General features: G+C 36.4%; 1 protein-coding gene across 8 annotated transcripts in view; it reads right to left on the reverse strand.

Annotated features, from left to right (window-relative positions):
* Window positions 1-236: 236 nt before the first annotated feature.
* Window positions 237-25,866, reverse strand: part of PBRM1 (polybromo 1) — a 55,322-nt gene continuing 29,692 nt past the window's right edge. For 6 of the 8 annotated variants that reach the window (XM_081935396.1, XM_081935398.1, XM_081935397.1 and 3 more), the window contains 11 exons: window positions 25,206-25,472; window positions 24,752-24,897; window positions 24,180-24,337; window positions 23,515-23,698; window positions 19,748-19,958; window positions 15,140-15,341; window positions 9,155-9,319; window positions 5,682-5,828; window positions 3,819-3,886; window positions 3,361-3,577; window positions 237-2,174 (listed from right to left, as the gene is read on the reverse strand). In XM_081935396.1, the coding sequence (XP_081791522.1) occupies window positions 2,002-2,174; window positions 3,361-3,577; window positions 3,819-3,886; window positions 5,682-5,828; window positions 9,155-9,319; window positions 15,140-15,341; window positions 19,748-19,958; window positions 23,515-23,698; window positions 24,180-24,337; window positions 24,752-24,897; window positions 25,206-25,472 (1,938 nt within the window). In that variant the 3' untranslated portion in view covers window positions 237-2,001. The remainder of the gene's footprint in view (window positions 2,175-3,360; window positions 3,578-3,818; window positions 3,887-5,681; window positions 5,829-9,154; window positions 9,320-15,139; window positions 15,342-19,747; window positions 19,959-23,514; window positions 23,699-24,179; window positions 24,338-24,751; window positions 24,898-25,205; window positions 25,473-25,866) is intronic. The other 2 variants (XM_081935402.1, XM_081935401.1) reach the window with 1 other exon arrangement.

The raw sequence follows: 25,866 nt of genomic DNA on the forward strand, positions 1-25,866 counted from the left end.
TCTCTCTGAGGTTTGTAAATATTTTAAACAATATAAACTAAGGTTGCTTGTACCAAAGATTATAAAATATTAAAGATATAAACTCTCCTGTAATGTCAATTAAGTTACATTTTATATTAGTACCTAATTTGATAACTGTATTTCTTTAAGTGTTTCGTTAGATTTGTCAAAAGCTATATCCTAGAAGCATAAATTCTATCTCTGAAATAGCTCCGCCATCATTTTTTGGGGGGGGGGGGGGGGCGGAATCTGTATTACACCAGGGTTGTATATTGAATATTTCAATTCTAGTGAATTGAAAGTTCTATACTTTCCTAATTCTACAATTTCTGAAGTGAAAACCACAGTAGTTTCTCATTTCAAGTAGTTTTTACTTAGAAATCAAGTTAGTTTTCTAAAAACATATTTTCTGACCATGTAAGTTTTAGCTTGCTATTTGCTCTAAACCTCCATGAAATCTGATGTTTTTAAACTTGCTTTTAAAATTATATGCATACATTTTTCCCACTAAGTCAAAGTATTTAAGTTTTAATTAAAGAATTTTATAATTAAATGAAAAATTAGTATTTCTATCAATTGCCAATCCCATCCTGAGGAAGGCTATGGAACTAGAAAGTGGCAGCAAATCAGTGAACTACACAATTTTAGGTAGGACAATTAAACCTCATGAAATATTTTTTTTCATGTTCAAAGGGACTATCTAAATGCTGGAGTTGAAAATGATGTAAAAACTGTGATCCCAAAAGAAGGTATTTTTGAAAACTTTTTTTTTTACTTTTTTCAACTAAGATATGCAAAATCAGGGTTTTAATACCCACCAAAAACATTATTTATTATGTGAAACCTTTTAATACTGCAGTGCAGCTGGTTATGCACTTGCAATTCTCAGTAGCTGCAGTGTAATGTTTAAATCAGAGCAATTTAAAAAACAGTATACAAATCTCAGTGCCAAATTATGGATAGCATTTAGGCAAGCCTGTCTTGTACATGTCCTGTTACTTACCTTCAAAGATCAGTTAAAATCTGCATTATTTGTAACAATACCTTAACTATTCAGAGAACATCACGTCCATTTTTTTCCCAGTGGTAGAAATGTAAAAGTATTAAAATGTATTAAATATAGATAGGTCTTGGCATCCTTAAAAATGTCATGTTCTGTTAAATATATAAATGTTCTGTAAGCGATCTGAGAATGCAAAAGTATTATGTATACTATCAAAAACTGAATCATATTAAATAGAAAGCAGAAAGAAATATTTGCGCCCTTGTAGTTATTTATCCTTCCTCACGTATTTCTATGAGCCCAACTGCTATGGTGATTTCTTCTTCTGGAGAAATGAAGCCGAAAACACATTCTCTTGCTAGCTCAGAGTCTACTGGCAACATAAGTAAATGTTCATGGTTCTACGACTCTTCACAAATGACAAATTGGTCAGCACAAACTCACCTTGGAAGTCCTAAATGCCAAAAGTGTTTGAACTAATTGAAGTGTTTGATTATTTTTCATTTTTATTTCAAGTCCTGAGATCCTCCTACTGACCAAATATTTAGATTCTTGTATTTACCAGATTCCTTTCTCTCTACTTCAGTAGCTTTATTTTTTTAAAAAAAACTTCCAAGCATATGTGATGTACCTGCCAGAAGTAACTACCGCATAAACACAGGGATGCTCATGCCAACATGGTCTAGGCATAAATGTATGCTTTTCCAAGATAAACTTAAACACCCTCCCTACCTTATCAGAAAAAAAAGATATAACCTTGCTTTGCTTTTAGAACCAAGCATGAGATCATCTTTCAAGTCAACCATATGCACAAGTCTGTATATTTAAGAAAAGTCAACATAATATAACAAAAAGTGAAATATGCTTATTAAAAATGTCCTTATAAAAAAACAATCTTGCAATATACAATAAGATGCAATAAAAACAATTTTCTCTCCCTCACCAATAACTAAAACAGCTATGTTCCACATTTTTTTTTATACATTGGCATTGAAAGATTAAATATTTTCTATGTTGTATGCCTGGCGGATATTAAGTGTATCTCTCAACATCAAGTCTCGAAGCCGCCATAGTGCATCTGCCATTGTGGTATGAGCCCCTTTGCTTTTCAACCAGTGTGTAGGAAGACGACTTTCTTGTTCTTTTGAGAAATGGACATCACGTCTTCGTGCTGAAACAAGAAAAGCACAGAAGCGATAGACTGCCTTAAAATATGTCATTAGACTTCACCAATAACGCTGATGCATTATACAACATGCAAAAGACATTATTGTTTTAAATGCATGAATATGGGTTGAGAAATCCCTCGGTTGGGAATTTTACTTGTGAAAAAGATTTTGGAACTGGTGATGAACATGAGCTGAAAAGGTCAGTACACAAATACTGCATCAATAAGAATAAAATCTGCAAGTAATATAACATAATAGTTGTTCTTTCATCTGCACTAATCTGACCCCATGTCATTACGTTCAGTTCTGGACATCCTACTGAAAGATAAAATTGGACAATTTGAAATGATTCAAAGGACAACACTGATAATCAGGGAACTGAAAATACTGGGGAACGATGACTGGAAAGCAAGATGTGGTAATATTTTTCACGTATGTTTGATGATTATCACAGAGTATATAAAATTTTTTTTATCACAGAGTATATAATTTTTTTTTTCATTTATACAATTGATAAAACACGGAGTAACAATTTTAAATTATAGAAATGAAGATTCTAGCCTTTTCTGAAGTGTTCAGAAAACCGTAACAATGGTTCAACAGGACAATCAACTACCAACAGATGCTGGACAGACATACGTTGGCACGATGGAAAATGAATTTTGGGAACAAGTAGTCTTGATGCCTAAGTCTTGATGCCTAAATGCTCCCATCTATGATAGATATATCATGGTAAGTGTAAGTCAGTTATAGAAAGTAACAATGGATCCACATTGTTTGTCATCTATTTTTCATTTAGCACTAAAATAAGATGGAACCAAAAAATAGGAACTGATCTTGAACAGGGCCACAGTAGCAAAGGTGTGGTAAATCCGTAGACAGTTCAACTAAAGAAATGGAACAAATATGAATAATTTAGTAAAATAACCAAATTAATTAGTTACATGCAAGTGAAAAGGAAAGATATAGAATCAGTGCACAGAAAATAGAATTTCCTTTAAAATTTCTTCACATAATTTAACATTAATCTAAGTAAATCTAACTACAAAAATCTACAATTTCCTGATAGAAATATTGGTCATGAGTGAAACACTTTCCTTTGCAGATGTTGCTCTAAGGTAGATGAAAGAACGCTAGACTATGGAAGGGTCAACGTTCTTTAAGAGGTTGATTTCCTTGTAATTTTACCTGAAAGGGTCTGGTCCCACTTGCTAATATTACTTGAATCAGCACTAAGACCTTCAATGTATTTCAGATAAGCTTCTGAGTGGAGAAGCCTCTGTGTCTTTGGTGGAGGAGAGACAAACATAGGCGTTGTAGGCTGCTGCATGACCTGCTGAGATGCTGGGTTTTGACCAGGATAGGGAGGTGGTGCTTGTTGACCTGGGGGACCAAGCATACCTATCTAGAAATATAAAGTACAATATCAAGAAAGCATTTTAGAAGTTAGGTCAAGAGCAGCCAAAAATATTTAGAATTATAGTTAAGGATATTTAACAAGTATTAGCTAGATTGCTTGCTTGCAGACATTTCAATACTTAGCTAGGCAACATCATAAATCTTAAATGCCAACCAGCGAACAACTTAGTTTAAAGATTAAAAAAGACAATATCAGAACATGTTTTATTGGATTTTTCTATACCTACCTGCTGCCCAAATGGACTTCCTGGTGCTGGGGCTCCTACCATGGAGGAAACGTTTTGCCCTAGAACACCTGTATTTTAAAATATATTAAAATCACAATCTTATTCCAAGCTAAAAACAAAACAAACAAAAATACTACTGTATTGTAACAAACTAATGGTGAGAACCATTATTTGTCAAAATGTATTTTTTAAAGCAGTATTATTAATCATGTCATCTGGATGTCTGGGGTGTGTTTTGTTTTTGAGTTCCACCTAATTAACTTCATCGGTAATAAGTAACATCCCTTCCACTGGATTCATAAATAATTCCCAAGCATAACTACAATGGAACTTGTGCAAGTACTCAATATAGCATTGCATGATGGGCCCAATGGTTTGTGCTTGGTCATTTTCCCACATACTTCCCAGCACTTTCAGGTGGCTTTGTGAGAATTCTGCTCTAGTTTCTCCTTTAAAATCAAACATGCAATTTTACTAAACAACAATTTCTATCTAAGGAGATAATTCAGAATTTTCTTAAGAACAGAGAAGCACACTTGCTACAGTTAATAAACAGTAAACTGTGTACCATAGACATGTATGCTATAATTTATTGTTATTATTCTGCTATAAATGCTCACATTTGTACACCTTATTTATAGAAATATTTCTGATTGCAATTAATAACTTTTCAGGAGACTTCTGAGCAAGTCCTACTGAGAGACACAGATTTTGACTGTATGCACGTCATCTTTAACCTGAAATGGAAAGCTGTGGTTTTCAAACAACTCATTTGTGGTTTTACAATAAATAAATGAGTCATCCACATGTAGCATGGAAACCATTCCTGGTTATTACAAACCACAAAGTATATCTAGGTTCAAGTATCATGCTTAATTATTGCCAAACCACTGATGGATAGTTTGGAAGCACTTGTTTACAGTTAAGTATGACATGCAAACATAATCTTTATTAGTTTCTACCTAAATTTATCCAATGCATGCAGAAAAGGCGAAATAAAAATTAACAGCAGGGGAAAAATAAAGTAACTGGGGTTTTCATAATTCCCTGCGCATCTATATTTTTTAAAAAGATAGGAATAGAAATGAATGTTAGATAATCTTTAACTTTTGGTTTATTATTACTTTCATCATAATAGATAATGCAATACAATTTTAAGTATGTAAGCCAGGAATGTATAGTAACTGAAAATGTACTTCAATGCTCAGGGCAAATGTAAAAAGTACATTTAAGTACAACAGGAACTGATTTTATTCTTGGACAAGTCTTCAGTTTAGAATATAGTATACAAAATAGTGTATTGAAAAAAATTATAATCATGGGTTAGGTGTAAAATTTTTACTTGACCTACTATTAAATCAAGTAGCTGAAAATAGGATATACTGTACACATCTGAAGTGATTGCAATATTAAAAGGTAGAAGTGAAAAAAAGACTGAGGTAATGATTTCTCTTGGTATTATGAGTTAGTTGGATTTAGTCCAGTTTAAACAAGACTTCTGACATTCACAGGGAATGGAAAATATAAGCCTTTAATATTCCACATTTCTGGTCAAGTCAAGCCCTTAAGCACTAATTGAAGCGTGGTTACATTTTACTAGTTAACTCCTTTTGATGTTGGACTGACCACATATGTTGCTTTGCCAACAATTTTAATATGCCAGTATATGTATTATCTGTATCTAAGAGATTTCTTTTTGTACTTTCACATTAACAGCTCAATATCCAAGACCTATGACAGTCAGTAAAAGTCAAGCAATGGAGCTACAAGTGCATACACTGCAAACCTCTCCTGGAGTAATTGATTAAATGGGGTGAGAACAAAAAGACAAGATAATGAATGAATGAGGAGGTTCATTCTTACCCGGTGGTGGGATGCCTGGCATGCCTGGTGGAAGTTGATGGGGTGGAGGCACCCCAGGGTGAAGTGGTGGCATGCTGCCCATGCTAACAATGCCATCAACTGGGCCTTGTAAAGGTGGCAGCACTGGTGGATAGCCACCTATCATGCCTTAAAGGACACAACAAATTTCAAACATGCATCAATGACATGCAAAATGGTCAAATTAATAATGACGTGCACTACCCACACATAAGCATCTTCAGTATTGCCATACAATACTGCCATTAGTACTTTGCAAAAACAAACAATGTTACAATGACAAATAGAATATTTATAACAAATTAGTATTAGCCAACTGGCACATTTTTGGAAGGAAACAAACTCTACATCATTAAAAGCATATTAACTGGAAACATATGTAAATTTCCTGTTGGTTATATGAACGTATGCAACATTGTTAAGAGCACATTATGAATTTGTGGTATGGTATAGTATTGTAGCTGCATGGAAAATAAATTGTTAGAAAAAAAAAGCATTCAGTTTCACTATTTAACTTATGCTTGACATGATCATTTAAACAAGTAAGAAATTAATTCAACAACACTGAAGAAACTATTCTTCTTTATCTCATTCTCATTAAGAGCTTCTGAATATTGAAACAATTTAAAGAGACAGACATGAACGTTCACACCTGAGCTACCATGCAATTTCATAATTTTTTTCCATTATAGACAATACCTTCTACAATTATGATTTCAAATTTTTGAATTGCTGAAAGTCATATTGATAGTAACAATACCTAATGCCAAAAGCTATAATTTGTATTTGCTAATAAACATAAATTATTTTATTAAAAAAGTCACAGTGTGATAGAAAAGTGGGCATGTCTCTTAAGGAAAAGAATTAAGAGAAAGGGAAAACTGAAAGAGTTAATCTAGGGAAAGTCTGAGGTATATATCGAATATAGTGAGGGTCGTTCTTGAAGATCCATAAGAAACCAAGTGGGACAACATCAGAGAGGGAAATAAGATTATTACCCTGATAGAAATAATGGAGGAGAAGATGCTCCATTAGATAATCAAGATAATGGCAGGGGGAAAAAGAAGAATTGGGGAAAGTTATCTTTGCAAGCTGTTTTGTAAGCTTCATGGAAGGTCAACACAGCACCAATGTACATACATTATATGATATCATCCCAGTTGGAACCATAGTTGTTAATTCAATGTAATTATTTTTATTATTGACTTACAGGAGAAAAGGATTTTGGAAGTAATAAATCTTTTGTACAGGGTGACTTTCATTATTTACAATAGCTATGTAAACCTTATCCAATAGCTAAAATCAATCTAGTGAAACAAACATCTTCTATTAACTGTATAGGCATATGCTGTGATAGTTACAGCTTTGCTAATGTTTTTGATATGATGTAAGGAATGGCGATGCCCTCTGGATAAGAGGAGAATGTATACTGGGACAAGAATCCCCTAGTCCGGAAATCTTTGCTCAACCCCATAAGGATACTCAAATTCATTAGAGGATGTACTCCATGTCTGATATTTACACTGACTATTCTATAATGCCCAACAATAAAACTAATGGCTATACTCAGTATTTATAATGAACCTATCAAGCATTCAAAGCAAGTCACAAATGTTGTTAATTCTCTTTAGAGAAATCCTAAAGTAGCCTAGCACCCTTATAGCCCAGCATGTGGAGCTGACACACAAGAGTTTCCAAATTGTGGCTGATGGGATATTTGAATAGGATTCCATAGCTCAAACATCACATTCTTGGCCAAAAGCACAGCACAAGCATTCAATGCGCAGCTAAGCATGCTCAGGAATTGAGTAAAAATTTGAGTAAATATGCCACTCATGACAACACTGCCATTTAAAAAAAGGACAAAGACAAAAACAATAGGTAGAACTTAAAGTACTGTTTTATGGAAGGAGCATATGCACAGAGACAGAAGAGTATTCTATAAGTAGAAGTTAAGGGAAGAAGCATTTTCTCTTATTTTGCCTATGCCTGCTACCCTGTGTACTTTTCATGCCATTTCAGAGCTTTCATCTTCTGGAAAAAAATTAAGGAAGGAATTCACAGAAGGTATAAGTAGAACCAAAATGTTGTAATCCCTGTTCTAGGAACAGAATTCAAATAATAGAGTCTGAATCCAGCACCAATAGTTGTCTACTATACCAAAACAAATAATATGCTGGATGTTGCAACCATCCATTTGTGAGAATTATATTAGCTGCAGTTTTTATTTTATATCAAGTTAATATACAGTACAGAAAACAGGAGAAACAAGAGAGAAAAACCCCAATGTATTTGTTTGATAAGATGCATAACATTTCCCAAACAAAGAAATAGCTATAAAAGACACAGTACACTATATTGGTTTGAAAATGGGTCCATATGAATTTCAAAAGCCTTTGTTTGATTAGTGTCTTGCTTTCAAACGTTAAGCACGGTGCAAGACTTCAACACCAAGGTTTTGAAATAAGACTTTGAATTGAGATCTGAGATATTGTACATTGGCCATTTCAAAAGAAAGATCAAATGATAGATATGCATTGTGAGAATGAGCCTGAGATTCATGATTCTCTTCTCTGATTAAAAAGTCAAATTTCTAAACATGAGTCATTGTTTAAAAGGGTTATAAACTTTGGTTCAAAGTTGGCTTCTTTCACCAAATTTTAACTAATGTTCACTATACTTCTGGGCTCAGTTATATTGGTAGAAGTTTTCAAATCGCTCCTTATAGACATGCCACAGATAGTGCAGAACATCAAGACCTAATGTATGCCATATTAAGCCACATTTCAATGTCCCATCCAAAGCGACCAGTGTGGACAGTGGTATAGGGAGGCTGCTGTTCAGTGAACAGAAGCCCAAGACCTCCTGATCTAGGAAAAATAATCACTACTTTTTTTCATTTCCTGTGTGTTGATGCAAACATACACGATCATTTCAACTGGAAGGTGACAGCTTTATTTTCAAATGAAGGTAAAATACTCATTTGTTACACTCTAAATCCATCGTGAGCGCAAAATAAAGATGCTTATGGGATCCTGAAAATCAATTATATTATGTGAGCAAATCAACAAGGACTTGTGGCACATTACAGACTAATTCTCATTACTGAACAAACTTTTGTAGACTGAAGCCCACTTCAGATGTACGATCATTCACTTTGCCCAAGATATACCGATGATACAGCAAAACAAAAAACCCCAACAGTTAATAGATAGGATACAATTCAAACTATGCGCACGATCGCCGATTAGGAAAAGTGCTGTTATAGGACTAGTCAGGATAAAGAGTGCATGCTTATGATTAAATATAATATCTCTACCAGTGGGAGCAACCTTTGTGCTCAAAATCAGGATGCTTTGAAGGTAAATTTTAAGAAGAAAGTTTTGTTAGGTTGGTTAAGAGTTTGGTAAAGTGGATGAAGGAAAAATGGTCAGAGCCCCTCTGTTTGTTTTTACCTGCAACAGGTGTCAACTGCGGATTGAGCATCCCCATTGGTGTTGGTGGCGGCACCACCCCCATAAGAGCCCCGACAGGAGTGCCTGCCCGGGGGGAAGAATTCTGCTGCTGTTGCTGTGCTGCTCGTTCTCTCTCCTGCTGCTCAGCAACCTTAGCTGCCCGCTCTGTAAAAGTATTTTAGATTTTCAGTTCTGTTTTATGACCCAGAATTTTTTTTTTAAAAAAAAATCTCTGATCATTTAGCCTTATGTAGGAAAAAAAAAAGCCCACACAATTTTAGTAATACAGTATATAATTTTGTACTTATTCAGTTGCCAACATAAAAAAAAGAGAATTCTTTTAAAATTCACAAAGATTTCAAGAAATATGGGCTCAGATCAATACAACCATGGGGGGGGCGGGGGGGGGGGGAGAAAGATGCGGAGTCTATTTTCTGCGTCTGCCTCCCTTCTATGCTTCCCAAAATCTTCTCCTACTTGGAAGCAACTGACTATGCACAGCTACAGAATCTAAGGGGAAAACGTGCTCTAGAACATGTGGGCTCTCGTTCACACAGCATCTGTCTGTAACTCCTTAAAGCAGCTGTATGTTTTCACAGCCTCATTTGGCAGCCTTCTGCAGCTGCAGCATGTTCCTGGGGGAAAAACAGATTTGGTTTAAGGGTCCGATGCACTTTTTTGGCTTTGAATCTGAAGTGCTGCCGAGTCCTATCCGGTTGTGGAATTGTGCAATAGCCTGGATAAGGATATGCTATAGAAGAGAGGAAGGGAAAATAGTATTTGTTTGCAAGCTTGCTCACTCATTTATGGTTTCATAATCTAAGCCAGTGGTCACCAACTGGTGGTCCGTGGACCACTGATTGTTCGTGAGAAAAAATTGGTGGTCCGCAGAAAAATTATTTGCATTTTTTTATATTGCACTAAATACTATTAATCTTTTTTTTTTAAAAAAAAAAATCATATTAGTGGTCCATGGGATTTAAACTTATGAATTTAATGGTCCCTGAGGTCCAAAAGATTGGTGACTCCTGATCATGGGCTTTATTCTTTATCACCTTTTTAAAAAAACTGCAACACTGAAAGTGTTATGAATGGAATGGCAGCTGTTTGGTGCTAAACAATATATGCACCGGGACATGCGTCCTGCAGTCATGTGACCACATTTTACTATGTGCTTTCTAAAAACCAGCATTCATTTCTGGTTTTCAATAAAACTGCATCAATGGTGAACTACTGGGTCTCTTATCAACTGCAACATTCACTTAACAACCGTAGATTTGCTTAACTGCTTAAAATCAGTCCACATCACGACTGTCATGAGTTACCACCATTATAGACATCTTGAGGACTAGTAAACCAACTATTCACTGTCTACAAATCCATGTTGATCTAACCTGTTATTACTACTACTGAGGCTGAAGTTGATAAAGAAGACTCATTTATTAAATCACTTTATCTGCTCTTTACCAAATTGGTAATACAATGGAACCTCCATTCAGCAGGCTCTGATACAACAGATTTTGCATTCCAAAGACCACAATGACTCAAATAAATGCAGATGCAAATGAGGCAATGTATGCAATGTCGTCTCCCAAATGACAACTGATGCAAAACATATAATCTGTGTCACTTGATAAACTATTATTACATCAATTGGTGCAATTATGTAATTTTGTATTTTGTGCATATTCATATATAGTGGAGATCCTCTTCCAATTAATCCATTAAAATAAGATTTCGCTGAGTTGTTAATATATTGTCAAAGGAATAGCAAGTGTGAGCTATTTCTGCTATTTTCTCTATGTTAACAAGTTTTTAATGTTTTCCTCTTATTGCGTTCCTTCAGTAATGTTGTTTTAAGTTTTTATTATAATGCATTGGATGCATTTAAATTGGTAATTTAAACAAAATTTTGGCTGTTTACAAGTAGGTTAAATTTTACTGAAGAATATAACATCTATTTAGATGGCAATGTTTACTTCTATAAAGTAGTCTTTCTTAATGCCCTTCCAAAATGTCTGCATTACAAATGTGGTTTAATGTTGCCACTACTCACCCTAACCTTTTGGAGGAAAAGTATGAACAAAGAGCTTCTCTCTTATTTCCAAGATAAATGATGAAAATATTGTTAGAAAATCAAGAATGGGTCAAGCATTTGTACATTATCTGATTGAAGACTTACTTCCTATTGCACCATTTCAGTTTTCAAAACACTTCTGTATTTTAGTCAAATAAGAAAAGGGTAGGTTTTATATTATAAAACAAGGATAGGAATATAAGTGATAATCTATTCAAACATATATTTAGGGAATATATGAAATTATAAGCATAACCAAACAACACAAGGAAAGCTGTACATGTATCATCTGTTGGGGGATGGGAGGAATAAACAGTAAGGATACATAAGAATTTCTTATCTTCAGTGTCTACAATGTATGATTCATATCAAATGGCAGCATTCCTTAGTGAATCAGGAAAAAAGTCATGTGTTCTCTTTTGATTTAACTAAGAAAAATAGGAATCTAACTATTTTTATCAATGATTATTTAAAGAAAACATCAAATTAAAACAATCTTAAAGATACTTTCAAGAGTTTTAAATTTTTTTCATACAAATTCTATTAGCCTGAACTTGGACTATGACCAGAAAAATAGCAGACAACATTTCACAAATGATTTTGACTTAAATGTTTGTGCTAGATATAAGCAGAAAAGAGAGGGAGATTATAGTAATGACAAAGCAATTAAAAATGATTAGTAGAAGCAGGAGTTAAACCTTGTAGTTTCACTGCCAAATTCAACACATTCAAACCCAGTTTGCTCAGATCAGGGCTTGCAACGACTGAGATGCAATGAAATGTTAAAGGCATGATAGGATTCTTTCTTTCATGTGTTAATCTATTCTCCTCTAGTTATATTTACTTATTATTCGTCTCAACACAAAATTTGCCAAGAACAATCTTTAGATGTGTGATGCTTTTACATCATATGTCATGATGTTGCATTTTAGTTTAAAGCAAGGGTATGCATTTGGCTGAATTCCAAACTAAATTGGACTGATTTGGAATTTGTGGACTGGAAGCGTTTGGAGATAACTTGGAAGCTGCAGCTGACACAAAATGCAGGATCAGGTTAACAGTCAGAGAAATCCATTAGGATTCTGTGCCCAACTAAGAGTGCTGTTCTGTCACCTAAAAAGGCCTTCATGGCATGACACTGGGATGTATCAGTAACTGGGATGTTACCAGGCATGGTTCTGCCTATGATTCAAACATTCAACACTGGTGGCGCAGTGGTTAAAATGCAGTATTGCAGGCTAATTCTGTCCATACCCAGGAGTTCGATCCTGATGGCTAATGGTTGACTCAGCCTTCCATCCTTCTGAGGTTGATAAAATGAGGACCCAGATTGCTGGGGGCAATATGCTGACTCTAAACTGCCCACTGTGGAGTGTTACATACAGTAAATCTAACAGCTATTGCTATTGCCATCAAGAGTGAGCTTGCTCAAAGATACCCTGTCCCATCATAGATTAGAGCAGGGGTGTCCAAACTTGGGAACTTTAAGACTTGTGGACTTCAACTCCCAGAATTCCCCAGCTGGCTGGGGAATTCTGGGAGTTGAAGTCCACAAGTCTTAAAGTTCCCAAGTTTGGACACCCCTGGATTAGAGGGATTTAGACCAAGAGTTGGGCTTTCTTGATGCTAGGCTTCATTCAACAAGACATGCACAAATGGCTCCTACCCTTCTCATATACAGAGTACTCTTTAAAGCACTTTTATTTCAGCAGACTTTTAAACATTCAAGGGTTTCAGTGCATATTTTTTTGCTATTTTTGTGATTATTATAATTTTGAACAGTTTACTTCTTAAGCACAGAGATATTCATTATATACTTTAATTTGTTTTCCTTGTGTTTGCCCAAATCATGTCCATTGAGGCATCTCATAAACTCTGCAAATAAATAAATAACTTTTAAAGCAGATCAGCTCTTTAGTTCAGCTGAGAGGAACTCTCGTGTGTAAAAACCAATATTCATCACATAAGGAAAATGCCAGGGGAAGGAAATATGTAGCTTGCAATTGATAGCACTAACTTTTAATTATAAATGGTTTACCGATGCTATCCAGAATGTAATGTATCCTGATCCCATTTTGCACAAAAAAGCCTGAAAGAGCCAACTCTGTAAGGAAACTTAATGTAATTCTGCAAAAAGAAAATGTATCAGAGACTAAAGTGTTTAGCACAATCCCCATGCTGCCCTTTTCACTTGACATAATATATTACTTTTTCTAAAAAAAACACAACCAACCCATCAAATTCTGTCCAAGTGAAAATAGTGTACTTTTCATCCCTGTAAAGTAAACCGATAGTTTATTAACAATTAAATGTTGACATTAAGTTTTCTGTATCAACACTAGCTTCTGAATCAAAGCGGGGAGTCTATAAATCAATCCAGAATCGAATGCCCTATTTTCAAAGCCTCAAAATGAAGATTCAGATCAACTGTTGCTGTATATCACTGTCTCTACTCAAAACACAAATACAATTAAAATTATTTTCCATTATTTATTAAAAAGTATTTATTGATATATAAATTCTATACCATTTCATTTTCCATAAAACTCAATTAAGAAGGAAAATTCTAATCATGTTTCTTTTTCATTTTAATGTAGTTTCAGACTGGATTATTTTCTTTGTCCATTTGCAGAAACAGTACAAATTGCTTGACTTCGTTTTAGCTATTATCTGCTCCATCCACACCCAAAATGACTAATACAATTTAGTCACAGAACAAAGTTTTAGGCTCAAACTTTACACATTTAGAGGGAGCATACTGAAATCAGTTCACTATTACTTGATTTTAATAGGTCCCTTCTAACTACAACTAAACCAGAATCCAACCAATGGATTCTAATAAAAATAAAACACAGGATTAGTGGAAACAAATAGTTAACTTCCATGAATCTTATATAATAACAATACCAACAATAATATAATAACTCATTATGAGAAGAATGATCCCAAATCACAGACTATATATGTTTCGAAAGACAGATGGAAGAATTAACCAATAAAAAAACCAAATGGAAAAATTAAACATCCAATACAAAGTTTATCTAAAATTCAGTTTGTTCTGAAATTATCCATTCTGCAACATTTATAAATTTATTTTTTTCCAATAGTACAATAAAAAACTTTAAATATTATAGGATTAGGAAAATATGGTTTTTAAACATATTGTTCAATTTTTTGTTTACAATTGTTTAGTTATTTAAACAACTAAATCACTATGACAAAAGATTAAGAGCACATTTGGATTCAGTAACTCAAGTAAAATGCAAAATTTCATTAAGTTGCTGTTCTTTGCTTTATATAATTAATGAAAAAATGTGGTACTTTTCTAGAGACAAATTTTAGTTGATAAGTAATCTTATTGTGTGTTTTACTACATCATACATCCATATGTTGATCATTTAGAAACAACACATGAAAGAGGCTAAATGTGCCCTTTTCTGTTCTATTTTGTCTTTCAGTTTTGAACAAAGGTATTTTTCACACTATGCCGGTGCCTTATTTCCTTGTCTTATTCAGTAACGATATTTAATTATCTAACTTATCTAACATTTGGTTTAAGACCTGTATCAGAATACCAGAATACCTGGACCAGTAATTTTGAATTAGTATACAGAAGTCAGACTTCTTTCTCTATCCTGTATCTGTTGAAATATTTTCTTGGGTCTCCTTTTCAGTTTTTAATCTCATTTCTTTTCAAAACCGCTTTCTTTCATATTCTCCAATTCAGGTCTCTGGTTCTATTACTTCTGCTTTTCTACTTTCCAAACCCATCTGTAAGTTTCAGTACCACTAATGTATCTAATTTATTATGGGCAGCTCAGGCTGTAATCATTTACCTGTTTAAGTTTTTAAGACAGGAATTGGGCTTGCCTGTTTAGACATTGCATCTTTTTCTGATTTAGATTTACCTTCATACTCTGCTTTCTTGGAGGCTTCCAAATTTCTCCACTCCGTTCCAACCAGTCTGCTGAGTTCTCCAAAGGAATAATCTGGATGCTGAGCTTTAATAACAGCTCTCATCTCACTGCTAAACAAGATGTATCCACTCATATTGATCTTCCTTTTAGAGCCTTCTTTTTTTACATTGCCTTTGATAGACTTCGGAGTGGACTATAAAGAAAAAAAAAAGGAGAGATTGCCTTAAATGTAGAGAAAAATTCAGATGTATTTATTTAATCAATTTGCACGCTGCTTTAGATTGGCTATTTTGACCATTATGGAAGTGCTTCAAGTTTATTATGTATAGATCATCCGACCTCGATCACAACTGTATGTGAGCTATAAGCTGTAGGATAGCTATAAGGATGTATCGCGTACTTTATAATGAATTTGAAACTTTCTGTAAATTCTTAAGCCACAAAAAAATTAAAATGAGAAAATGAGAAAAAGCACAGATTTAGGGTACCTGGATGTTATGGTAAATCATTGGCTCTACCTCCTAAGATCAGCAGAATCTTCGTAAGCTGAAATGGGCATTGGTACTTACCTGATTCGCTCATTCTCACTGCAGGTGGAGACCGCAGTCAGATAGGGTTAACTCCATCTAGTGGCCAATAGGGCTGAGTCTACAGTTTGCATCTTGAACCGTCGATAAATGATGAATCGGCTCAACACTTTGAGATCTAGAATCGGTCTCCTTCTCCCCGAGGCTTTTGGCACCACGAGCAGACAGGAGTACAACCCCTGCCGTTCTTGGTCCTTGATCCACAAATTGAATGACCCTGATCTGTAGAAGATGGCAAATGACTTCCAGCCATCTCTTTTTAATGTCCTGAGACACTGGACATGGAATGAAAAGCCCCGGAGGATTGGAGAGAAACTCTAGGGACAGACCCCACCTGATGGTCCTCAGCATCCATGCATCTGTTGTTATGTCTTCCCATCGCTCCGCGAACACAGCCAGATGGCCCCCTATTGGGAGATCCTCCAGACAGTCACTTTTGACATCTGTAGGACCAGTTGAAACCCCCTCTAAAGGACTTTCTTGGTGGGTACCTCTGGAAAGTTTTGTTGGATCTATCCTGCTGCTGATTGGGATCTTGTCCAGGCTGAGATTGACGCTGTAGATGAGGGTTGGAGAAACCTGTCCGACCCGCCGAAAGGGCGGGCATTGATAGAAGGGAGAAGATATCCGGCTGTCCGGATTGCGAAAGATCGATTGAAGGACATTATGCTTGTTTTTCAACTCTACTAATAAGGGCTCTAATGGGGCCCCAAGGAGACGTTCACCCGAGAAAGGGTATGAGGCTAGCCTCCACTTGGCCCTGGCATCAGCTGGCCAATGCTTAAGCCACAACAAGCTCCTGGAAGTAACGGTGGAAGCAATTGCTTTAGAAGCAAAATGTGCAGCATTGAGTGCAGCGTCAGCTGAAAATTCTAGTGCTGCTTTCAATTTATTAATATCTTGATGGGCCCTAGAATCTCTGTTGGGAATTCTGCCCTGTAGTTGCTTAAGCCAAAGGAGAGCAGACCTGCTTAAAAACAACATGGAGGTGGAGGCTTGAATAGTCCAGGTAGAAGCCTGGTGTCCTTGACAAGCGTTTGTTCAAAATGCTTGTCTTCTGGTTTGAGAGAATCCTCAGGAGCGCTAGCCACTGTGTTGTGGGAGACTAGTGCCACCACCAGAGGGTCTATAGAAGGGAGCTCAAAAGCCTTGACTAGGACTGGGTCTACATTGTACAGCCGTTTATCTGGGGCATTGGGCAAAGGACCCGAGCCAGGACTGGCCCATTGCCTCTGCACCACATCCATGAAGATTCTCGGAGAAGGAACGACTTCCTTCTCCACCATAGGTTCCAGAAAGAACAGATCCTCAGAATCTCCTGATTCAGTCACGGTAGCCTTGGGGCCTGGAGAAGATTTGAAACCTGCTATCTTCTTAAACAATAAGGAGCGAAAAAGAATGGGCTTAAACAGACCCACAAATGCAGGCTGGTCTGGGCCCAGATCTTCATCCTCAGAGAGGTCTGAATCTCTGGGACCCCGCTCTTCCTCATCCTCCAATGTGGAAGGCTGAGACACTGAATGTTCAGAAGTGACATTCCCTAAGGAATGCTTTTTCTTACTCTTGGATTTGGAACCATCCGGCTTGGATTTGTGTCTAGAAGATCCCTTGTGTTGAAGCCCCACAGCTATACCTTTTCCAATAGCGGAGGCTATAATGGCAGCCACATCTGGGGTTATAGTAGGGGTTGGTTGAAACCCCAAAAACCCCGGGGAGGAAGAGGGCTGATCTGCCTCAGAAGAGGGGCCTGTACCATCAAGGGACTCATCCCCACTAGGAGGGGAATCAAATACCCCTTTTCCATCTCCCAACTGAGAAGGAGAAGCAGGAGAAGAAGGAGCATCCTCCAAATCTGGAGAAAGATCAGCAGGGGGAGGGCTACCAGGGGAAACTGGGAGCATCTGAAATGGAAGGGCTTTCTCTGCCACCCTGCTTGTCCTTGCTGGAAGGAGCCTTGTGCACTGAGGACTTGTGGTGTCGCTTTCCACCCTTCTTTGCTGCCTTGGCTGCTTTAGCAGGAGGTTCCTCAGCTCTGTCAGAAGCTACCCCTCTTTTCCTGGCAGGCTTGGCTGAAAAAGGCCCAGCCACAGGGCTATCAGCTGGAGAAGCAGCCCGAGGGGAGGCTACTGCCCCTTCCCATGCATTGGAAGCCATAACCTGGGTGCAAGAAACAGCTGCACTCAAGGTCTGTGTTGTTAAACAGGGCCCCTTGGTGTTAAAAAAGCACTTAAAATGGCGCCCGCTGTCTTCGCGCCAAAAGAATCTGTCATTTTGCCTCCCTTGTGTTAAAATGGCGCCCGCTTCTCACCGTGTTAAGAACAAAACTGTCACTGACGTCCTGCAAGGTAAAGCAGCCACTGGCAGCTGCTGCAGACAGAGGCCGCAGGTGTTCCACCCTTGGGCTTGTCTCCGGGCCAATTCTGCAAAACAGCTTTCCAAGCCACATGGCTAATCAGCAGCAAGGGGCAAAGCCCCTAGGCTGCAAAATCACCCCCTCTGCCTGCGAGATGTTAAGGATGGCAGAGGGTAAGAAATTCTCTATTTTAAAACTTTAGATCTACAAGAAACCGAATTATCTATGAGAGAAAGTCAACTATACATTCAGTCCAAAACAGGCTGAGTCTAAAGCTGGGGAGGAGCTGCACGGAGGATGGTTTTATAAACTGTAGTCAATGGACGGAGTTAACCCTATCTGACTGCTGTCTCCATCAATCGTGGACAATGTATCTGATGCAGATAGTCCTCGACAGATGACCACAACTGAGTCCAAAATTTCCAGGGAACTTTGCCCCATTTTACAAGCTTTCTTGCCACAGTTGTTAAGTGAATCACTGCAGTTGTTAAGTTAGTTAACATGGTTGTTAAGTGAACATGACTTTCTCGTTGACTTTTGATTGTCAGGAGGTTGCAAAAGGTGATCATGTGACCCCAGGACACTGCAGCCGCCATAAATACATGCTGGTTGCTAAGCGTCTGAATTCTGATCAAGTGACCAAGGGGTTGCTGCGACTGTTGCAAGTGTGAAGAATGATCATAAGATACTTTTTTTCAGTGCCATTATAACTTTGAATGGTCACTAAATGGTTTTAAATCTAGGATTACCTGCATTGCTTATTATTCAAGAGTTATATAGCATTTTTTAGGTAGTTAACAAATGTTTAAGGCACCAGCTAGAAAACGGGAGACAGTAAGATCTAATACCACCTTAAGCATAAAACCTGGCTGGGTGACTTTGGGCCTGTCACTCTATTTCAGCCCAAACCACCTCACAGGGTTGTTGTGAGGAAAACAGGAGGAAGGAGGAGTATTAAATATGTTTGCTGCCTTGCGTTTTATTTATAAAAAATAATAAAGGCAGAATAAAAAATAAAAAATAAATCATCCTTTCAAATAGCTTACAAGCAATCAAGAATATTCATTTGCCATGTTTCACTGTGCCACGATGTTACATTTGTTGCAAGTCTATACAACTGTATGGATTAAATAATGACTGACGCCAAGGCTTCTCCCCAACGGTGTCTACCTGTCTTATGAGATCTGGCAGGAGAGGTTTGTTCAGGGCCCATTCGTAAGTGCAATCTCTGACAGGGCTCAGGAAGAGAAGCTTTTCTGCTGTGGTACCTTCTGTTCTTCAGGAACATCATTCTCCTAGAAACTAGATTTGTCCCAACCTTGCTGGCTTTTCACAATGCACTAAAAACCTGGTTTTGCCATCAAGCTTTGAACACTGATAGTATGGGTGAGCCTGTTTCTTGACCTTGGCTGTTTTAACTGAGCATTCTCGGGCGCTAAGTTTGTTATGTTTTCTCTGTTGTTTCAAATTTAGTTTTCTTTTTATTATGTTTTTATTCTTTTAAACTGTTGGCCATTCAGAGTCCTGCATCTGGCGTGGGTAGCCGTATAAATTTATTACATGAGCACATCACATCACATCACTCACACATACTTACATTGTTACACAGTTCATACAAATATCTCCCTTTCGCCAATATGATTTAGTAAGTCATATTACCTGTGGCGGAGTATATGGCATTATGTCCAATTCATTGGAGTGTGGAGTCTGCAGTTGAGGTACTGTTGGTGCTTCTGCGACTTCACCTTCCTCTTCCCCAATCTCTTCAATATCCTCTTCTCCACCTTCTAACTCCGCAAACTTTGCTTCTAGCTGCTGAATTTTTTTCTCTAAAAGTGGAGATGGCTCCTTTTGTGGAATAATGGGTTTTCTAGAAAAGAAAAAAAATGTATATATTTACTGAACACAGTCTTTCTCTTCATTACAACACAGAAAGAAGCAATAAAGAGTAAACTGAACAAATGCTAAGTGCCAGGTCAGGGAAACATAGCTAAGTCCAGTTTACATCAGTATCTTCCACTAACCCCTCCACATCTGTCTGACCTTGAAGACCATCTTTGCTTCAACTGCATCTAAATGCTACTTCACACACTGCCTTTGCTCTTTGTGATTGCTCATTTTTTAATTCACTCATAGTCATTTTTAACCCCATCTCTTCTTGTTCAATACCCAAACTTTTAAAGTACATCATTCTGGAAGAGGATCCAACATCGCAACGATACGGACGTGCGGTCTTGATGCTCCGAGACCGCAGCCGATACTTTTGCCGCTGGGTGGTCCAAACGGAACTAAACCGTCCTGCAGAGACGGTGAACAGGAAGAATACATCTTGCTGATCTCAGGGACATCGCAAAGTCCTGATTGATCCAAGAGAAGTTCTTCAAGCGGCGACAAAAAGTCCAGCCACTAGGCTGATGAAGTCAGGGCGGCTCAAAAACGGAAGGATACGGAAAGAGAAAGTGTTTCCAGCTGGTGAGGAATTTTTATAGTTTTAAAAGAGACTGCCTATAAAAAACTTAAAGTTAATTTAAATTTGAGAACAGAAGAAATAAGTGGCGGAATTAAGCTTTGAATAGTTTTGGACAGTGGGTTATCTTACTTTTTAAATGTTATTTTCATGGATGGAATTTATGCAAGTCTTTTAAACCGAATGGATTAAGTTTTCTTCTTCTTTTTTATTATTTTTTGCAAACTATGGACTAAAATTCTCCTTCTTCATTACTGCATGTGTTTTCCCATTTTTCTTCTCTATTTCATTTAAGAATTTGACTTGTTTTTTTTAACTTGGAATAAAAAAAGATACAAAAAGCAACAAAGAACATTGTAACAACAAAGGGGAAGCCGGCACTGCTACTCGGAGGCTGGAGGTTTGTGTATTGGAAACAGAACACTTTTACTTTCCTCACTAATTATTCTGGCTTGGCACTTCAAGGTCTCACTGTTTTGTCTATAGAGAGTGATAAGAAGAAAAGCATATAGATGTTCCTTTGAAGTATATGTTTAACCAGAGAAAAGTGAAAATAAGAACTTATTGTGAATTTATGCTTAATCTTGTAAAAACCTTCCAAGCCAGAGCAGCAGTGTTTGTCAGCTGGAGATAATGGCACAATTTCAACAGCAGAAATAAACTTTACGTTTGCAAAAGATATTGTTAGAAATTCAGAAATTATCAAACACATTTGAGAGGACAGAGAAGGTTGGAAAATCTAGAGCATCTAACAGTAAAATATGATGAAGAAGTTGGAGATGTTTATCAAGTGGAAAAAGTGGAAGTTAGAATCCTAAAAACCCAAGAGAAAAATGACTACAAAGAAATTAAATCCGCTGATATCTATGGTGATTGGTTTGTGTCTGGAAATGGAAAGAGTGGAATACGGAAAGAGGAATTAAATGGAGGGGAACTCTACCCCAGATGGCAAGATACAGAAGAAGAAAAAATAAAATAATTTATGGATTTAAAGAGAGAAATTTTGTTAGCAACATCGTTGAAAACACCACTGACAATTCAAGATAAGCTGATTAAGGAAACAGAAGAAGGGCATAGAAATTACATGAGAGACTTAATAAGCAATGAGTTGCAAAGAGGAGTGCATACAAATTTGATTAAAGAGATGATTAGAGGACTGATATCACAAATGGCAGAAGACATGAGATTGTTTTGCTTCTGGAAAGATACAGGTTGATAGATGAAAGGGTATAATCTAAAACTAGTTAAACTTAGTGAAATTTAGTGACAATAGATATAATTAAATAAATAATTGATAATGATAATAATGTATACATATGTATTGCTATGATAAGTAATAATTAGATATGAATATTGAATGGTATCTATGAAAGGAAGATTAGAATTTTTTTGGGTTATATATAAAGGTTAATAAAAAAGAACTAAGTTAAATTTAGTTAAGTTTTGTTTATTAGGGGGAAAATGTTATGATAAAGGACAGAATCAAATAAAGGAGGGATAATGATAACAATGTATATATATGCATGGGTACAACATAAGGAAAGTGGATGTAAATTTTTAAACAGTGATTTGGAAAGGAGGATTAGAAATTTTTGTTACTAAATATTATGGATGTTTAGCTAGAATAGGCCATAAGAATTCAGTGTTATTGGAGGATATTAGAAATAGCAAATGAAATGCCAGTATGTGGTTATGTTTTAAATCTTGATATATTTTATGATGGACGTTTAAACAATTATAGTCAAATGAAAATAGAGGTATGATGATGGTAATATGTATAAATATATCTGAGTTAAAATACTTGAGTTAATATGAATTATGGTTGATGACTGTGGAAGAGATGCACGAACGTCTTTTGTAACCAACTGATACACTTTCTACAGTATGTAAAGAAAGATTCTTTGTGTTGTGTCTGTTTTGAAAATAAAAAATAATTATATATATGAAAGAAAATAAAGTACACCATTCTCCATTCAACTTACTTTTACATTTCTCCTGACATACCCAATTTCCAAATAAACCAGTGGGCAAATGCGTGCTGTTTCACATAACCATTTTAATGTTTTTTTTCAACAACCATTAATTCCTTGCATTAGGTTACATACTACTCCTGGTTTTCCACCATTATTTGCCTATATTAAAATTTATCCACCCATTTCCACATCTTTAATAAACCATTTTCTGAATAAAATCCCTTGTATTTGCTTTGAATTGGGAACAGAATAGGAGGCTTTTGAGCCTATCTATCTCAGAGAAGTAGGCAGGTCCTTTGTGGCCTTTATATGAAGTAGGCCAAGGTGGTGCATTGGTTAGAGTGCAATACTGCAAGCTATTTCTGCTGACTGACTGCTGACTGCAATTTGGAAGTTCAAATCTCACCAGGCTCAAGGTTGACTCAGCTTCCATCCTTCTAAGGTGGGTAAAATGAGGACCCAAATTGTTGGGGGCAATAGATTGACTCTGTAAACCACTTAGAGAGGGCTGTAAAGCACTATGAAGCAGTATATAAAAGTGCTATTGCTAGACTTCTATAATTCTCAGTTGGATAAAGGACCAGAGAGGAGACATGATCCAGGCAACAGTCCATTCACTTGAAGAAAGGAAAAGTTCAAAGTTTTGAAAGTGATAATGGTCTACTCCATTTTAAGGGCCAGACTTGGATCCAAGACAAAAGGAAACCTATTCTCCTATGTCCAACTTCCCCTTATGCTATATACCAATCAGAATTCAATCCTGGGTACAGAACCAATAGTGCTCTGATTGCTCTCATCAATGCCTTATGGGTGGGAATTGATGGGAAGGAAATAAATCCTTATTGATCTGCTGGACCTCCAAATCACCTTCAATATTGTCAGCAACAGTATTTCTACAGTCTCTGCAGCACTGGGAAGAGGTATTCTTGTCTATTGTAAAATAGACTGTTAGATTATTTGTATTTAAAAATTAAAATACATTTTACCTGAAATAATAAATTTCATCATCTACTACCTTAGCAGACAAAGAAAATCTTTTTAGTCCCTTGAATTTTTTCATCTGTTTGTCACTTTCATTATAGCGACTTTCACAGAGTAGAACATCATTTTCATGGATTTCAGTTGGTCTACAGGAAAGAAAGTCTTTGAAAGACAGCACAGCACACTTTCCTGAAAGAGAGGATAATAAATAGTTGTATTTTATTCATTAAGATGTATAGCATAATATTTGTAATACCTCTGAATTTTTGAAATATCAAAGTGTGTTGGCCAATCAGGGTGATTAGTTGAACCCAGAAGCCAATACAGCAACTAATGTCACATGTGCTGCATACAACTATTGGTTCCTAATATGACATGTAGCTCCTGATAGGGTCATTGATTCAACAGATACGAAATGAGCATCCTTAATGCAGACACAAAACTGTATCTGCTGTCCAATATTCAAAAAAGTTGCTTCTCTAGAAAAGAGCTAAATGAATTACAGAGTCCATTTCTTCTTTCTTGTTAATAAACGAAAACTTATTTTTAAAGTAATGTCATTATTACATACCTTTATTTTGCAGCAATTTTATTAATGTAAAGAAGTGACCATTTTTTTAACTGTAAAATTTGAAACGTAACAATAACATGTATTTTATTGTTTAATTACCCAGAATGCACGTCATCGGGCAAGTCTCTTCCAAGTTACTCAAAAATACTTCCTTCTTATAAAACATTTTAGTTGGTTCATGTTCTGTTTCTTCTGGGTGAATAAAAATTGGACCAAAGAAATAGGCAGCTCCATCTCTAACCCACATTTTTTCTATTCTGAAAAGATAGAAAAAACACTGCTTCAAAGTATTTCAAATTCAAATTTAACATTTCCTTTCACTTAATGTATTGATCGACTATGCAATTAAATCATTGTTGATTCTTATCAATCACTTAGGCAGATCTTCTTCAGGATATTAATGCATTATTTTACAGTTGTATTCCTTTTTGCTGTGGTATCTTCTGCAACTGCAGGTATTCCTCAACTTACGTCCACAATTGGGACCAGAATCATTGTTGCTAAGCAATGCAGTTGTAAAGCGGGCCATCATGTGACAGCATTACTTAGCAATGGCAATCCCTGCTCTCTCCATTGCAGTTTTTAAGCAAATCCCACTCGTTGTTAGCTGAGGACCAACCCCAATACAAGCCACCGTTATACATTTATACCACTTTAAAAAAAAGTTGTACCTGCCAACCCTTGGTCGGACTAAACCATGCGATTTTATGAAGACACAATCTCCAACTTTTAACCACATGTCATTGTAACAAAGCTGTTCATAGTAGTGACAGCCAGGTTCTCCATTTGACATGTCTACTGGAACATCTTCCTTATCCTGAAATACAGAAATATTTATTAACTAGGAAAAGTAATGCAATTGATATTAAAGAATAATATTTATTGGAAATCTTCAGAAACACCCAGAGGCAATGTTTATGCAGGGTCACCAATGCCATACAGATGTCCAATATATGCTGTGCAAATTACTTTTATTTTTCTCTACACTTACAGTTGCTTTTGCCTCTAAAAATGATGAAAATATCAAAATGTATAGGAAATCTATAAAAAAGCCAGAATTGTCTGTCTCCAAATAAATTTAAGGCACTCACATTTCCACTTTAATAACTCATTCCCGTTAAATACCTTTTCAAGACTAAGAATGCTATCTCCAATTTTGGTATCCTCCAATGTTTCAGTATGTTTTTCTTCATCAATTTTGTCTGTATTAGCAAACACTGAGGCAACACGAACCACAGGTAAGGGCAGGTCTCGAGGGACAAATCGTACAGAACTAATTGGCATAGTCCATAATTTAATTTTTTTGAAAGACTTTGTCTTTGCGGAATAACGTGATTCACAAACATAGACATCTTCATCTCTGAAGTTTTCTGGACATAGCTTAAAATATTCCTGCAAGATAGAAAGAAATGAAAATTAGGGCAATACACATAATGGCAATAGCACTTAGACTTATATACCGCTTCACAGTGCTTTACAGCCATCTCTAAGCAGTTTAAAGAGTCAGCATATTGGGCCCACTTCGGAAGGATGGAAGGCTGAATCAACAGACATGCAGACAGCAGAAAACGACCAGTGTTTTAACAAAACACTATCGAATAGAGCAATGGTCTGCTTTTTGCAATTCAGGCCTCTCAAGGTGCCAGCAGTGTTGAGTTCCAACAAATGAGAAAGGGTTCCAACCCCCCACTCTCTGATTCTATCCTGTCCTATCCCTGAGCCTTGGTCTTCCCTTGAAGTATGTTTAATCTAGTACTACAGTATTAGAAGCCACTCCAAACCTAAA

The sequence above is a fragment of the Natrix helvetica genome, assembly GCF_964273705.1.
Source record: "Natrix helvetica genome assembly, chromosome: 1".
Classification (NCBI taxonomy): Eukaryota; Metazoa; Chordata; class Lepidosauria; order Squamata; family Natricidae; genus Natrix; species Natrix helvetica.